The sequence below is a fragment of the Leiobunum rupestre genome, chromosome 10, assembly GCF_980474605.1.
Source record: "Leiobunum rupestre chromosome 10, qqLeiRupe1.1.hap1, whole genome shotgun sequence".
NCBI classification, from domain to species: Eukaryota; Metazoa; Arthropoda; class Arachnida; order Opiliones; family Sclerosomatidae; genus Leiobunum; species Leiobunum rupestre.
Window position 1 is genome coordinate 7,689,862 of NC_143393.1, and position 16,287 is coordinate 7,706,148.

At 36.9% G+C, this 16,287-nt stretch overlaps 2 protein-coding genes across 3 annotated transcripts in view; one reads left to right on the forward strand and one right to left on the reverse strand.

Annotated features, from left to right (window-relative positions):
• IA-2 (tyrosine phosphatase IA-2) overlaps positions 1–16,287 on the forward strand; it is a 321,090-nt gene that overhangs the window by 113,329 nt on the left and 191,474 nt on the right. For both annotated transcript variants that reach the window (XM_090160120.1, XM_090160121.1), the window contains exons 9-11: positions 10,614–10,757; positions 10,909–11,089; positions 14,435–14,601. In XM_090160120.1, the coding sequence (XP_090016246.1) occupies positions 10,614–10,757; positions 10,909–11,089; positions 14,435–14,601 (492 nt within the window). The remainder of the gene's footprint in view (positions 1–10,613; positions 10,758–10,908; positions 11,090–14,434; positions 14,602–16,287) is intronic.
• On the reverse strand, positions 1,802–4,367 carry LOC149923528 (uncharacterized). The gene is made up of 3 exons (XM_090160785.1): positions 3,788–4,367; positions 3,509–3,604; positions 1,802–1,875 (listed from the first exon to the last, which is right to left on the reverse strand). The coding sequence occupies exons 1-3, from the start codon at positions 4,365–4,367 to the stop codon at positions 1,802–1,804; spliced, it is 750 nt and encodes a 249-aa protein (XP_090016911.1).

Here is a 16,287-nt window from a genome sequence, read left to right on the forward strand (position 1 = left end):
GAAAGAGAGGTTTGCTCCGAATTATTAGTGGAGGAGCGCCCCTATATTGGATATTTTCTTTACCGTTACATCGGATCTACCCGCCAACTACGATCTGGCAAAGGGCATAGTTCGTACTAGTGTTCTAAGTCGGAAAATATTCCGCTCGGAAAATTTTCCGGAAAATGACCGAAGCCTTTTTTCCGAAACATTTTCCGCATTTTTTCGAAAAAAATAAAAAAATGTTTTATTTCCATGTTTAACCTAAAATATTGTTTGCAAATTTCAATAAAGCGCCATTTTCACCTCATTTTTTCGAATCTGAAAGTAAAACTAAACCTCTAGACTAGTTTAAACTTATTAACAATGTAACGCTATTAATGTTTTGTGGTATGTTTACTGATATTAGACATTTTATATCGATAAAAAGTTAAAAACATTAAAAACCCTTAAAAAGTAACTTCTGTTTCAATTTTTTATTTTTCCGATTTGCGGAAAAAAATTTCCGGGAAATTTTCTGGAAATTTTCCGCATTTTATTTTTTACAACAACACTATTTCGTACTTATCTAGTGATGTCGCTGATCGTAGCGCCGCGACGTGTAGCCCGTTTCGCTACATGATTTCAAAAACATGGTAACTCCGTTTATAATGGAAAATCGGGTGATATTTTCCATTATTTTATCATTTGCCATATTGAGAAAATAAGAATGTTAGTAACTTATTCACGATTTTTATTTGTTAGAAAAAATACTTTAATTTTATATTTTGTTATTATTATAATCAATGGCAGCGGTAAAAGCCCAAATGACCGAACGCCATTTGATCGACATTGGTTCATATGATCGAACGCCATTTGATCGACAGGGGTTCATATGATCGAACGCCATTTGATCGACAGGGGTTCATATGATCGAACGCCATTTGGTCGACAGGGGTTCATATGATCGAACGCCATTTGGTCGACAGGGGTTCATATGATTGAACGCCATTTGATCGACAGGGGTTCATATGATCGAACGCCATTTAGTCGACAGGGGTTCATATGATCGAACGCCATTTGATCGACAGGGGTTCATATGATCGAACGCCATTTGATCGACAGGGGTTCATATGATCGAACGCAATTTGATCGACAGGGGTTCAAATGATCGAACGCCATTTGGTCGACAGGGGTTCTTATGATCGAACGCCATTTGGTCGACAGGGGTTCTTATGATCGAACGCCATTTGGTCGACAGGGGTTCATATGATCGAACGCCATTTGGTCGACAGGGGTTCTTATGATCGAACGCCATTTGGTCGACAGGGGTTCTTATGATTGAACGCCATTTGATCGACAGGGGTTCATATGATCGAACGCCATTTGGTCGACAGGGGTTCATATGATCGAACGCCATTTGGTCGACAGGGGTTCATATGATCGAACACCATTTGGTCGACAGGGGTTCTTATGATCGAACGCCATTTGGTCGACAGGGGTTCTTATGATTGAACGCCATTTGATCGACAGGGGTTCATATGATCGAACGCCATTTGGTCGACAGGGGTTCATATGATCGAACGCCATTTGGTCGACAGGGGTTCATATGATCGAACGCCATTTGGTCGACAGGGGTTCATATGATCGAACGCCATTTGGTCGACAGGGGTTCATATGATCGAACGCCATTTGGTCGACAGGGGTTCATATGATCGAACGCCATTTGGTCGACAGGGGTTCATATGATCGAACGCCATTTGGTCGACAGGGGTTCTTATGATTGAACGCCATTTGGTCGACAGCAGTTCATGTGATCGAACGCCATTTGGTCGACAGTGGTTCATGTGATCGAACGCCATTTGATCGACACCTCTTCAGTTTTTTCGTGGTATTTTTTATATTGCCTCATTAGAACTGCAAGTGAAAGAGTTTGCTTGAAAACAAATTCAATTTATATACTTGATAATTCATTTTACTCTCTTTCATCATTGAAAAAATAAATATTATTAAGTTAATGCGGAATTCACGATGGGTAATATTATTAGTTTAGACTGAACTAATCATATAACATATCGTGATAGCAAGAAGGGCGCTAATCTTCTACCGATAAAATCCCCAAAAAGCGCACAATTTAGGGAAAAACCCTCTTACAGCAGTAGGCAGATAACTGGCAAACTCAATTAATTTGCTCATAGTTTTTTCATAAAAAATACTATCAACCAAAATTTCAGTAATCATAATAAACTGTAAATTTTACGTTTCCACTTATTTTTAAATATTTAAAATGCTGAAATCTTACGTAACCTTAATATGTGCTTCAATAAAATATCATTTATTTTTACTTTGTGCCTAGCGAACTAGAAATCCACGCACAAGTTAATTTATTCCTGAATATTATTTTTCAAAATGAACAAGTTGGCAAGCCAAAATATACCTCTCCTTGGAAGAATGGTCCCTAGTGGTATTAATTTCTCGACACGACCCCCAAAGATATCTCCGCAATTCAGAGTTATTTACGAAAAACGTATTCTCGGTTCAAACCCTGCCCGGTATAAAATTTTAATTTTAATTTAAATAATTGAGACGAAACAATCGAGTTTAATTTATTCAGAATATTATAAATTAAGTAGTTACAACAGCGAGTTAGACTTACTAAAACAATGCACAATTGAATTTAACCCTTTTTACAGTACATGTTTATCAGTTGAATATAATACTAAGCAAATTTTAATGAGATAAATATCTACAGATGGTATTTGTATTTTTCTCGCTTACGAAATACTTGCCGCATCTTTAACGCTCATTTTATTTCAACGCTCGTAGACTTCCAGTTGACGTTGTGACACATACCGCATGAAAAAGACCAATGCCGTCCAATTTCCAATATCATATAATGACTCGCACACCCAGGAAATCATTGACTGCGTTAGAAATCGTAGATATCCAAATATCCACACCAAATATATTTACAAGAAGCAAAAACCTTACCATCAACAAAGCACAGAGAGCCACTTGACTAACCGCCCGCTCTTAAAGCAATTAACGTTAAATTATCTCCTTTGAATTAACACAACTATATATAGGTCGTTAAAAATACCCGTAAATAAATAACAAAAAACTAACAAAGTGGACCACCCACAGGGTCTACCCTTTAACCCTCTTATCTCGGCTGACTGCGCTAAAACAAGATTTAACCTTTAAAAAAACCAGATTAGGCCTTCATAAATTCATTAATAAAAAAAGACTTTATTACCTATTATGCTTACGATGGGTGTCTTAATTTCAGTGAACCTAAGGAGCTATCGGTGGTTCTGTGGTAGAGCGCTCGACTGCCAAGCCGAATGGTCTGGGTTCGAAACCTGGGTGGCGCATTTGTTTTTAATCAATAGAGAAACGCTAAATTAGAATTTCTTCGATGCAATAATTTCAATTTCAATTCTATTTCAATTAAACCAAAATTTCGTACTCTATTAAATACGCTTCCGATAAAGCTGAAGGTCTAATTTTCAATAAGGCGTAACAAGTGTCGGTGGTTCTGTGGTAGAACGTCCGCCTGTCAAGCAGGAGGTCTCGGGTTCAAGTCCCGCCCGATGCGATCGCAAATTGATACTAAGACGAATACCGTGTACAACTGGTGGAAACCCTGCCATTGGACGTTAAGAGGTAGCATTACACTCAGCACTCGGTCCGTCCCAAAGTCATTAAGAAGAAGTTGGGGAGAAAACGCCCATATAAACACAACAGACTCAACATGCACAACCATCAGAGCACAAATACAACTTTGTCCCCTCGGAGAGGTAAAAAGAGGTGAGGCCTAAAACATTACTTTTTTTATCGACGATAGATTGCGTGTTGTTGTCGGGTTGGTTCGGTTGGGTCGTATTTCTAATTTCGTTTAACCATTCATCTAACACGTCTTCAAATTCCTTGTTCATTTCCGTCTCTGATTGTGCAGATTGGTTTATTTCTAAGTGATCAAAGTCAACTTCAGTCCAGTCCCGCGGGTCTTCATCGAAGAACCAATTGGTATTGGAACTGGCATTGGTACTCTCAAGTGCCCCATCTGGTTTCTCCGAGCATGCGCAGTCCGTTTGAATGCGAAGATCTTTGATAGATTGCGTGTTGTTGTCGGGTTGGTTCGGTTCGGTCGTATTTCTAATTTCCTTTAACCATTCATCCAACTCGTCTTCCAAGTCACTGGTCAGTTCGGTCTCTGATTGTGCAGATTGGTTAATTTCTAAGTGATCAAAGTCAATCGGGTCTGCATCGAAGAAACCATTGTTCTTTGAACTGGCATTGACACTTGCTAGTGCCCCCTCCTCTGGTTCAGTGTCTGTGTTGTAATCCAGATGCGGGATTAATTCGGAGAGTTGCTTATCCACGATCTCTTTGAGCTCCGAATTCATTTTGAGACTCCTTAATTTTTCTTCACAAACCCAAATGATTCAATTATAGTAAATTGTCAACAATTGTTTTGTTTTAAGAGTTACTGCAACACACTTGTAGAAAACTATAGCCAAATTGATGAGGGAGACATTCAAAACCGTTATAAAAATTAGGACTAACGTTTTGAAAATATTAATAAAAGCGCGCGATGGGAGACTTTTAGAAGGCGACAGCAAAACTCGCGTGAATCTGAATTTTAATTAGAAGTTTCATTTAAACCAAGGAATACCTCTGCGTATTGTTCCATACCAGAGTGACTAAGAAAAATCAAATCACCTCGGGTAGGAATCGAACCTTCGACCTTTGGGTTACCATCCCAACGCCACTACCATTATTATACTATTATCAAGGACCTGTTATAAATTAGTTGACGTAAAATGCTACGGCACCGTCAACAACGGGTTAAATGTATCCCGTCAATAATGTGAACCAGATCGAGTCATTGTAAAATTGGATGTCCGAGGCCTGATTATTCGTGACCTCGGTAGTTCAATGGTAGTATCGTGGGGACGGTAATCCAAAGGTCGTAGGTTCGATTCCTGCCCGAGGTGATATGATTTTTCTCAGTCATTTGGTATGGAACTATATGAAGTGGAATTCCTTGGTTTAAATGAAACTTCTATTTGTATTAATTCGTGCGTAATAATAAAAATAAATTTTCAATATGAATTTCATTTTCGGTGTTTATTACAAAATAACAGAGTTGTCTTCCCGTTATGTGTAGTTCGCCTTGGATCTGATGATAATATCGATGGTCTTTTTTGAGTAGCGAGCTATTTGTTGCGTTGTGGTAACTGCAGTAAAATGTTATTTTGCTCTTCCGCTTTCTTCAATTTGGGTAGGTATATCAAGAGGCTGGAAGTTTTGTACGAAAAGAGAGCTTTTACTTCCACTATCCCATCTTGTCCGACCAAACTGTTATAGATGCCCCCAGAAATCGGAATTTTAAATCAACGAAGAAACCCCAATTGACAATGTCAAAATTATATTTTTGCGCGTGACATTGTTACCCTAACCAGGCATATTTACCACTTTTTATACCATAATAAGCGGCGTATTTTCACGCGTGGAATTAATTTTAAGATCCACCAATCCACTACACCAAAATAGCTTTCACCGCGGCCTCAACTTCATACCCGTAAGCAAGCATATTTTGGACAAAGGACAACTCGCATACCTGTGGGAGCACACTGTGTTTTTTATGAACGTAGTTGGCATTGATTTGAAAACTTCTCAAAATTTGAGATGGTCAGTGTACCCTTCAGGACTGTACTTTGATCATTCTGAGCAGCTGCTCTGTGCCCTTCTGGCTACTTACATTTGTTTTGGTTTATCCGGAGTAGCTTGTAGGTCATCTACTTTGATCTTTGATAAAACTTGCATAGTCTCTTCAGTTACGTACGGAGCTTCACTGTCGTTTTGACTAGCTGGACGCTTTTCTGGGGTTCGAAATAGGTGATCTTTGACTAGAAGCCACCAGCGGTCATTGAATTAAGTTAAGCAATGGTAATGGGTTCGTTAATTATAATAATAAAAAAACCTCCTCGAAGGCGTATTATGCCGAAGCACTGTATAGTTTTTTTTTCACTTTACCCGTTATTGGAGAACGACATGGGTTTTGCTGGTCGCTGTCTGGTACATCTACAAATGATAGACAACATCGCTGTTATTATTTATTAAAGTGCTGAAAACTGGGTGACCATACAACAAACCCTTGGTTTAAACTATTTGTTTACCTCTTATCAAAAGACTATCAAGGATCCCCTAGGTTTGAATTGGGCATTCAGCACTAGGGAGGTGCGTGAGAAATACAATTAAAATCTACGCTACCTGGTATAGAAAAAGAGCCCTCACCCCTACCCCGATACTATCTCTTTCCATCCGGTAGCATGCATTAGGGGATTTGTGCATAAGTTTCAGATTTTCACCACCAGATGGATTCGTGTCGCAAGTTTGGCCAGTCCCATTGGTTTCATACTTAGGGGGGCCTTGATAGTCTTATGACCTTATATATTTTACGACGGCAAACATTAGCCGGTAATTAGCTCAGGTGCCTTATTTGGCTACTTGAATGGCGACTAAATCTTCTAATTTTCACTGGCAATGAGTTCCATTTACCAGCGTTATTACAACCTGAGTTACAACAGTAATATTTGACGCAATTCAACTGATTCCCGAATACATGTTTTGGGCTGTTTAGTACGCCACTTCGAAGCAAGCACCGTTGCTAAGCCTAGTTATGATTGGTTTTGATACATTTTTACAAGTTTTATCTTTATCTCCCTTCAAATTTTACAAGTGGCTTGTATATCGTTCACCGACATGATTGGCGCATTCGACCTTAGACAGCCACTTGGTTTTTAATTTGGAAGTGAACGACGAATCACCATCCCCGAGGAAGGTTCGGTACTGTAATGTACGCATTTCGAAACTGGAGTTGGGCTCTACTTGTCAAAACGGCGAGCTTCTCTTTCAAATGCTCAAAGCCAGATCCAATGCCCATAAACGGATTGGTCAACACTTTCAATCCCAGCTTGTGGCAGTGGATGAAAACTCGAAACAACTCCTTCCGCGTTGAGTTTACAAGTTATCTCTCTACCGGTTGAAGGGTTTTGTCCTTGAGTTCTTCGGTTTCCTCTAGTTGAGGTTAGCGGTAATAGTTAGGGTAGGGAGCTGTTGGCTCGCGTGCCTTGAAGAACTTGCCATCACGCTCCTACGGATTGTGGCGAAAAGTAAATCCCTGTCTTATTCAGGGCCGTACTTTGACCTTTAGCGGCCCTGGGTGAAAAGTAAATCGGTGGTATATTTAGGGCCGTGTTTGGTCTTCAGTGGCGCAAGTAATTTAGCAGTCCCTTAGTGTTCGACTTTTAGTTTCCTTTTTATACACAATCCAAGGGATTTGTGTGTATTGGTTTTACGTACAGTGTAGCCGATGCCGCCGTGTCGTACATAACTCTTTATCAGTTAGGATTATATAAATTTCAACGATATTTAGTTCGACGCTACGTTTACCGCCTAATGTAATTTATTTAAATCTAAGCCCAAGAAGTTAAAAGTTTTTTCATTTTAGTGGTATTTTGCGATTTTCGCCTTACAAAATCTACATACTTTTTTAGATTAGGAGCGACTTGGTTGAATATTTTATTTTTAATTAACACTGATCATCAGGCCCGGACTGGCCCGGGCGGCTAACCGGCGATCGCCGGTCAGATCGGGGCCAACTCCAATTGGGGGCCAAAGAGGGAAAATTTCGCATTAATGGGAAATGGGGCCCAAACGATTGCATAGCCGGTGGGGCCAACTACTAGCCAGTCCGGCCCTGCTGATCATTTCTGAACTACTTTCGGTTGCATTAAGAAATTTTCATTTTAATAGGATAGAGATTTCTGGAAAATTCGCCGGACCTCATAACGCACTATTTTGAATTTCGTGCCAATTGATACAGGCGCCATCTAACTCGTTCGTGGTTCGCTACCTTATTTCCAAAACCAGGTTACTCGAAAAATTTATTTTCGATCAAATTCTTCTTGGGTTTATTAAGTTAATGTACAAGATGATTAGAAATTTGTACAAATGTAAATTTAATTTTTAAAATATAGTTAATACATCGGTATGATTGTGTGTTATTAATTGAAAAAGTGTTATAATCTTTCATAATACTTTTCTAAAGGCCTATAAAAGCCTATACATACAGTTTTAGCGGCCCTTAAATTCCCTTAATTTTAACTACCCTTAAACCTTTCGAGTGTTTAGTACTGGCGTCTGACACTAGATGGGTTAAGAGATCCTACAGCTTCGTTAGGATGAATTAAATAGAAGCGGATGAAAAACTATACGCGTTTAAAACATCAACTTTTAAATTATTCCTATCTCCAACGTAAAGAAAGTAAATTAAAATTAAATTAAATAAAAACCTAATTTATCTATTTAATAAAATACAAACAAAAATAAATAATCAACAAAACTACCTATAACTAATATTTTCTGTATTAATCTCTTTTAAGTATTAATTTTATTTAATTTAACTAAACTTCAATTAATGTATTGTTGGAATACGATTTTTACGCTTGTAAATTAAACCAATTAATTTAAAATGAGTTCATTGAATTTTTTTATAGTGGCAGCAATACACTCAACCCGTTTAAATACTCACTTCAACAACTGTTTTCGATTAATTTGGTCTCCAAATGGAAAAGCAGCCTTGATTAAGTTTGAAGTGCCCGTCAAATTCAGATATTCCTCCCCCTTGTTTCAAAAAAGAATAAATAAATTCACATCACAATTCAGCCTCGTCTAGTGCCCTTTAGTATAATCAAAAATTGTGCGTTCGGCAGATCTGAAAGAATAGTTTCTTCCCCTAGTCTCCCCTCCCCCCATTTTATCCGGCTTCATTTTTATTTTGTTGCATTTACAAGAGTGCAGGGGGGTTAACAGAGAATTTTTCAGTTTGCCTGCTGATTTCCTGACGAAAAACCACGCCCCTCCACCTTTGATCGCGTAATATTTTCCCATTTATCCTTGTAAGGGTGGAGACACTCTAGCGCGATTGCAAGTTCTCCCTCTCAGTGTAGGCGGTGAATATCTTCCAGGAAACACGAAACCAGAGGCTGTAGTTGATGTTACGTATTATCCGTTAACCCGCATAAATTCTTGGTTTTTGTTAACCTCCAACCATTTCGTCAATTAGTGTAATATGTACCTCGCAGACTGGGCTGATCCGCGGGGTTCGAGGGGAACTTTTATTTTGGACTGATTATCGCTGGGTGGCCTTCTGTTGTGTTTTAATAAATCGGAACCCCCTCCTTTCCTTTGTAGGTGCACCTTTATCGCGCCCCCTCTAGGGAAAGGATAGAACTAATTTCTGCCCCCTCCTGCTGCGAAAATAAATTAGCTCCGTATAATAAATCTGTAGGCTAAGGCTTCCATCTTCGGCAAATTGTCTCGGGGGGGTGGTAGGGGCTCACGCAGACGGGGTTTTCCCCGCTAGATGGGGTTAGCGATCTGTTCGCTGGGGGTATAGTAAACCCATTTTTTCTAACCCACCGTCTTTCCTCCAGTTTCTTAATTTTCAATTTATCATGGAACTTTCGATACCCATTCAGACTTCTCTCAATTAAATTTATATTGTACCGATTTATAAGACAGGACTGTCTCGAAAGGAATTTTCAATTTATTTATTATATACTCGATGATACGTTCCGTAGAACCAGAAGTGTATAACGTATATCTATCCGTAGAAGTATCCATCGAGGACATTGAAATTATATCCATTTATCACGGAAACGTTTTCAAACGTCGAGATAGTTTTCATTTTTCGGGAAGCTATAGACAGTGATAGGAGTTGCGTTCTCTGAACCGAAGAATTAATTATAATAGATTGGATATTAGATATTCCGCATTAATACTTAGATATTATCAGATATGTTTATTTTGGTTAAAATGCAAACCATATATTAGGTTAAAATGCAAACCATATATTTGGTTAAAATGCAAACCATATATTAGGTTAAAATGCAAACCATATATTTGGTTAAAATGCAAACCATATATTAGGTTAAAATGCAAACCATATATTTGGTTAAAATGCAAACCATATATTAGGTTAAAATGCAAACCATATATTTGGTTAAAATGCAAAACATATATTAGGTTAAAATGCAAAACATATATTAGGTTAAAATGCAAACCATATATTAGGTTAAAATGCAAACCATATATTAGGTTAAAATGCAAACCATATATTAGGTTAAAATGCAAATCATATATTTGGTTAAAATGCAAACCATATATTTGGTTAAAATGCAAACAACATATTAGGTTAAAATGCAAACTATATATTTGGTTAAAATGCAAACCATATATTAGGTTAAAATGCAAACCATATATTTGGTTAAAATGCGAACCATATATTTGGTTAAAATGCAAATCATAGATTTTAATCCCCGAAATTAATAAGAATTCATATTAAACCGACCGATAGAAGTTGAGCTGATTTCAGATGCTTCGGTTATAACATATACCCGTGTAAATTAAATTTAAAACTTTCATTTCTGATTATGTTGATTATATATATGCTGGTAATTTTAAGATATCTTATAATTACTACCTGAATTGATCTAGTTTTAATTCCTCTTCTATATTTTTTTACTGAAATTTCAAAATCATATCTGTTTCATTTTTAAATTGTTTGTTCATTTTAATTGCAGATGAAGAAAAAGCATTGCAAGATCTGATCGCGGTAGATTCATTTTCAAATGACGTATCTTCACAGCCTAAGTTGGATCCACCATCCGTGGACGAACCTAAAAAGCCGAAAGAACAAAAGTACATTCGAATCTACGGACAAAAAGGTAAACTCGATACATTGACGAATAAGACAAAAATTAAAAATCGACTCAACCAGTTTCGGCGTTGCGTCTTACGCTGCCATCATCAGGAGTGACGAATTATGTGAACGTATTTTAAAACGAAAATCTGAATTGTTGTTTTGAATCTTTGCAGAAGGTCCTCCTCATATTATTGAGAACGAAGTACTGTCCAGCAAGAGGGACTTCAGACCACCCGTGTCGGTCAACCTTCCTCGAAGTCAGGAGGAATCTTCTCCGGCCAATTCAGCCATTGATTCCAACAAGAACTACGAAGCTGTGGACTCCACTCACGCCTATCTTCGAATACAGGAGAAGTGAGTGTTATTCCACATTATATTATTTACTAATTTCTTGGCCCATTTTCTTTTCGATCCCCATTGCGTGGCACAGTTTCAACAAAATCCTTATTGTAATAGACGCTTCAATAAAACCCATTCAGCGATTCGCTAGGAAATATTAATAAATAGAGACTGAACGTGCGAGCTGCTTTTTATATGGTCGTTGTAAGGGCAAAAACGTGTTAGGCCTAACGGAGATTTTCCATCTAAGCCAAAAACGCGTACTATTGCTAACAGAGATTTTGGGGTCGACGAAAAAACATGTGTTTGGTCTAACGGAGATTTTTGCGTTGACACCTAAAACATGTGTTAGGGCTAACAGGGATTTTGGGGTCGACACGAAAAACATGTGTTAGCGCTAACAGAGATTTTGGCGTCGACGAAAAACCATGTGTTTGGTCTAATGGAGATTTTTGCGTCGATGCAAAAAAACGTGTGTTAGGCCTAACGCTATCCTTCTGGTAACCGACCAACTGGAAATATTTCATTCGCCACAGGGGCTTTTTATTGAACCACCTATCTTAATAATAATAAATACAGTATTAGTTACGTATAGTTAGTTTAGTTAGTCGTAGTACATTTTCTAAAAACTGAAAGAAATTAATCCGGCACTATGGGCTTAATTAATGAGTTTCGCTTGGTTCGTAAGCAGTTGCTTATAAACACACGAACATTTTAACCATTTAACCGCGCGAGCTATCGTCTAGTACCTCAACTGCGCTCATTATAATCAATAATTTCAACAAGGTTCCTGACATTTATTATCATTTGGGGCTAATTTGCTCGGCTTACGCGTTTACGGGGCAGGGGGTTGGTCGTTATATACTTCAAAACTCAAACATTTCTCGAGGCTCGTTCCCACTACGTCCCTTTCAAATTAGCAAATATGAAATTTCCTATCGCTGGAAATGACGAAGTTATCTCGGAGTTAGCTTGTATCCGGTCAAGTCCCCGTTTGTTGACGTTGACGCCGTAGACTCGTAATAGGGCGACATCTAGGTGAAGAGGACTCGACCGCTCGTATTATCTTTGGTTAGGCCTATTAGCGTAACGGCTGATTATTTTAAAGCATCATTGTTAATACGTTAGTTAATCCGCGTAGAGGTCGTCACTTCCGTCCCTTCGCGGCGGCAAGGGGGCTTTTCCTGACAGCACTTCTCGGCTGGGCTTGCATAAACACTAAATACATTCGCTATATCACCGCTCGAGGGCCTTGGATCGTATGGCGCCTAAGTGTAAGAATGCTGGCCAGCTGCTCCTGACGCTAAGCCAGGTTTCAATAAAAGCCACGTGCTAAAAGCCTCCCCCCCCCCCCTCGTACGTGTGTCTTAACGGCCTGGGGCTTAGATAATAATGTACTGTACGCGCCACAGCCATCCTTTATCCGGAAACTTCTTTCTTTATACTAGCTGTTCCGGGGGTAGTTCCCCTTTGCTTCTTAAGACTTTGTTACTTAATGTTTTTTTATTATTTGTTTATTTGATTCGATGGATTTACAATTTTAGTTTTAAGGTTTTTCTTTTATATGGAACGGTATGGATATTTTGTCTTCAATTGAACGGCTTAGAATTTTGATATTAATTGAACTATTAGGGATTTTTTTATAAATTGAACTATTAGGGATTTTTTTTATAAATTGAACTATTAAGGATTTTTAGTTGTAAATTGAACGGTTTAGGGTATTTGATATAAATTGAACTATTAAGAATTTTGATATTAATTGAACTATTAGGGATTTTTTTATAAATTGAACTATTAAGGATTTTTAGTTGTAAATTGAACGGTTTAGGGTATTTGATATAAATTGAACTATTAAGAATTTTGATATTAATTGAACTATTAGGGATTTTTTTATAAATTGAACGATTAAGGATTTTTAGTTGTAAATTGAACGGTTTAGGGTATTTGATATAAATTGAACTATTAAGAATTTTTCTTATAAATTGAACTAATAAGAATTTTTTATTATAAATTGAACGGTTTAGTGTATTTGATTTAAATTGAACGGCGTAGGGTATTTGATTTAAATTGAACCATTAAGTATTTTTCCTTATAAATTGAACTATTAAGGATTTTTCCTTATAAATTGAACTATTAAGGATTTTTCCTTATAAATTGAACTATTAAGGATTTTTCCTTATAAATTGAACTATTAAGGATTTTTCCTTATAAATTGAACTATTAAGGATTTTTCCTTATAAATTGAACTATTAAGGATTTTATGTTGTAAATTGAACGGTTTAGGGTATTTGATTTAAATTGAACGGTTTGGGATATTTGATTTAAATATTTGTTATAAATTGAACTATTAAGGATTGTTTGTTATAAATTGAATTAATAAGGATTTTTCTTATAAATTGAATTAATAAGGATTTTTCTTATAAATTGAACTATTAACGATTTTTTGTTATAAATTGAATTAATAAGGATTTTTCTTATTAATTGAATTAATAAGGATTTTTTCTTATAAATTGAACGGTTTAGGGTATTTTATTTAAATTGAACTTTTTAAGATTTTTTGTTATAAATTGGATGATTTAGAATTTTTATTATAAGTTGAGCGATTTAGGATTTTTGCTATAAATTGAACGATTTAGGATTCTATTTTTAAATTGAACGATTTAGGATTCTATTTTTAAATTGAACGATTTAGGATTTCTAGTTTTAAATTGAACAATTTGTGATTTTAAGATTTTCGTTTCAAATGTATTTCTTTTACTTTTTAGGATTTTCGTTTCAAATTTATTTCTTTTACTTTTTAAGATTTCGGTCCTAAATTTAAAATTCTCGAATTTAATTTTATCAGTTTTAAATTCAACAAGTCTAGCTTTAAGATTTTGGTTTCAAATTCAACAAGTCTAGCTTTAAGATTTGTTTCAAATTTAACTATTTTTGCTTTAAAATGTTTATCAAAATTGCAACTGCTACTGATACATTTCAATAAAGGTAAATAAAGGGAGTTGAAACTATTTCAAAAATCCATCTGTTAACGTAACTAGCGCCAATCATCTATAGCTTTTGTTAAACCTGGTGGCGAAATGTGGCACCCTAAATTCGGAAGATCATACTCCCTTTAAAATTCAGTGACCCAAAAAAATTAATATTTAAATTAATACGCTTAATTAAATTCCTTTTAAAATTTTACCAGGATCAATGTTCGCTCTTTGGATCTTGGTGTCCCTTCCTCCGATCCGAATTAAAAGCAAATATTAACCTACAATCCTATATTACCACGAAACTTCTAAGATATTTAAATTACCGCTGCGCTAATTAGACGAGTTCAAAAGTAAATATTCATCCAACTTTTTTTATGTCTTTCAGAACGTTGAATCTCAATTCCGCCGAGAAATTGGTGAAAAAATTGGAACAGTTGTTGAAATTACCCACTGGGACTTTCTCCAACATCAAACTGGGCGAGTCGCGAGTGATCTTCAAAGTCAATCCCAATCCGCAACGACTCAACGCGTCCTCCGTCGCCGAGAAAGCCGGTAAGGAGGGCGTTTTTGTATTCCTTTCCAATCCCAGTAGGTCAGATTGGCGCTCGCGTGACCAACTGAAGCCCGAACGAGCTTTACTCTCGTAAACAAGGCCCTGATAAATGTTCAACACCATAGGTTCCGATTTATATTCACGGATAAACTGGGTCTAAAAGATATTAACTTGGTAATTTCGGCCGTAAATAAAAAGGCCCCCGTAACTGCGACCGTAGGTGGCGGTTACTTACCTGTTCGTTTACTACCGTTAGTGGACAGCGCGACGTATGTTCGGGTAGGCCGTAGTTGACCTTCCGCTGCGGTGTAAAGAGAGCGGCGTTTAATGCGTCTCCCGGTGAGAATTGGAGCGAGCGAAGGGAAAGTTGTAGCCATAAAAACAGGGAAGGACCCGAAATGAAGACGAATGAGCTGGTCACCCCCTTCCCCCAAGGCGCGCCAGGTTCCCAAAATGGGAAAAACCCTCTATTTTTGCCTGGGTTCATCCGCGGTTTATCGTCCACCCGTCTGACCCTCCGTCTCCTTGTCTTACCACACTGACACGGTCCGTTTAAAAGAAAATAAAAAAATTCTTCCTTAATCGTTACTTCTTTACTTGACACGCCAGAATTACATCGGTGGGCCGGTTTCGCACTTACATCTTATACATGTTTGGTAATACGCTTATTTTTTTAATTTATAGACTATATATTTGTATACAAATTTCACGTACGATGTGGTCCTCCACTATCACTCTTCAAATGTTAGGGTTAAAATGGTCTTTGATAGACCAATCAATAGGAAATAAAGTGCTATCCAATTTTGGTGATTGAGGACCCATTTTTGTGATTTTTCCATTTTTCCATTTCTTACATTAAAAATGATATTTTTGGTTAGCCTTTTAAATATGAAGTTTCATTTAGTAATTTGAATTTCAAATAACAAGAAACGTTATTTTTTAACTAATTTCGTTTCACTACCACTGGGAGGCTATTCTGTAAAAGTAAAAAATTGCCCAAAAAAATCATGATCTGTCAAAAATGACAATTCGCGATAGTATTGGTCAAATACAAAATGGTGGCGCATTGCTATTTTTGACGAATTGAGATTTGTTTTGTCATTTTTTATTTTAACAGAATAGCCTTCCAGGTGTTCACTTTTTATGAATGGACAGATTGATTGGGAAAGCGTGAGTTTATAATTGAACAGAGTGATTGAGAAAGCTTACCTTTTTAGAATGAACATAGTTATTAAAGAAGGCGTATTTTCGCGAATAGACAGAATGATTGAGAAACGTGCGCTTAAAGGGAGTATAACCTTTTCAGGAATTTGGGGCAATACATAATTCCCTCATTTTTCTAACCACGTGTTATACGTAGTGTGAAATACAGTGGTTTTTGAGGAATTATCCCATTAAAAGTATCCCCGCTTTGGTAGTGCTCTAATTTGCTTATATCTCGCTACCTTAGAGCAAGAGTCAATCAAGTCTGAAACCCCTATTTGAAAAAAACCAGTTTAAAGTAAGAAATCTAGCATAATAACAATGATAATCTAATAATGAAAATTGATATAAATAGAATGAAAATATATATTGAAAATTTTGTACTGAGTCACCTTAATTTAAAAACAGTCAAGGATTCTTACTTTGAATTTCTTTCAATAGTCACGTATCTCGATTTACTTGACTTTTTCTACCAGGTAGCG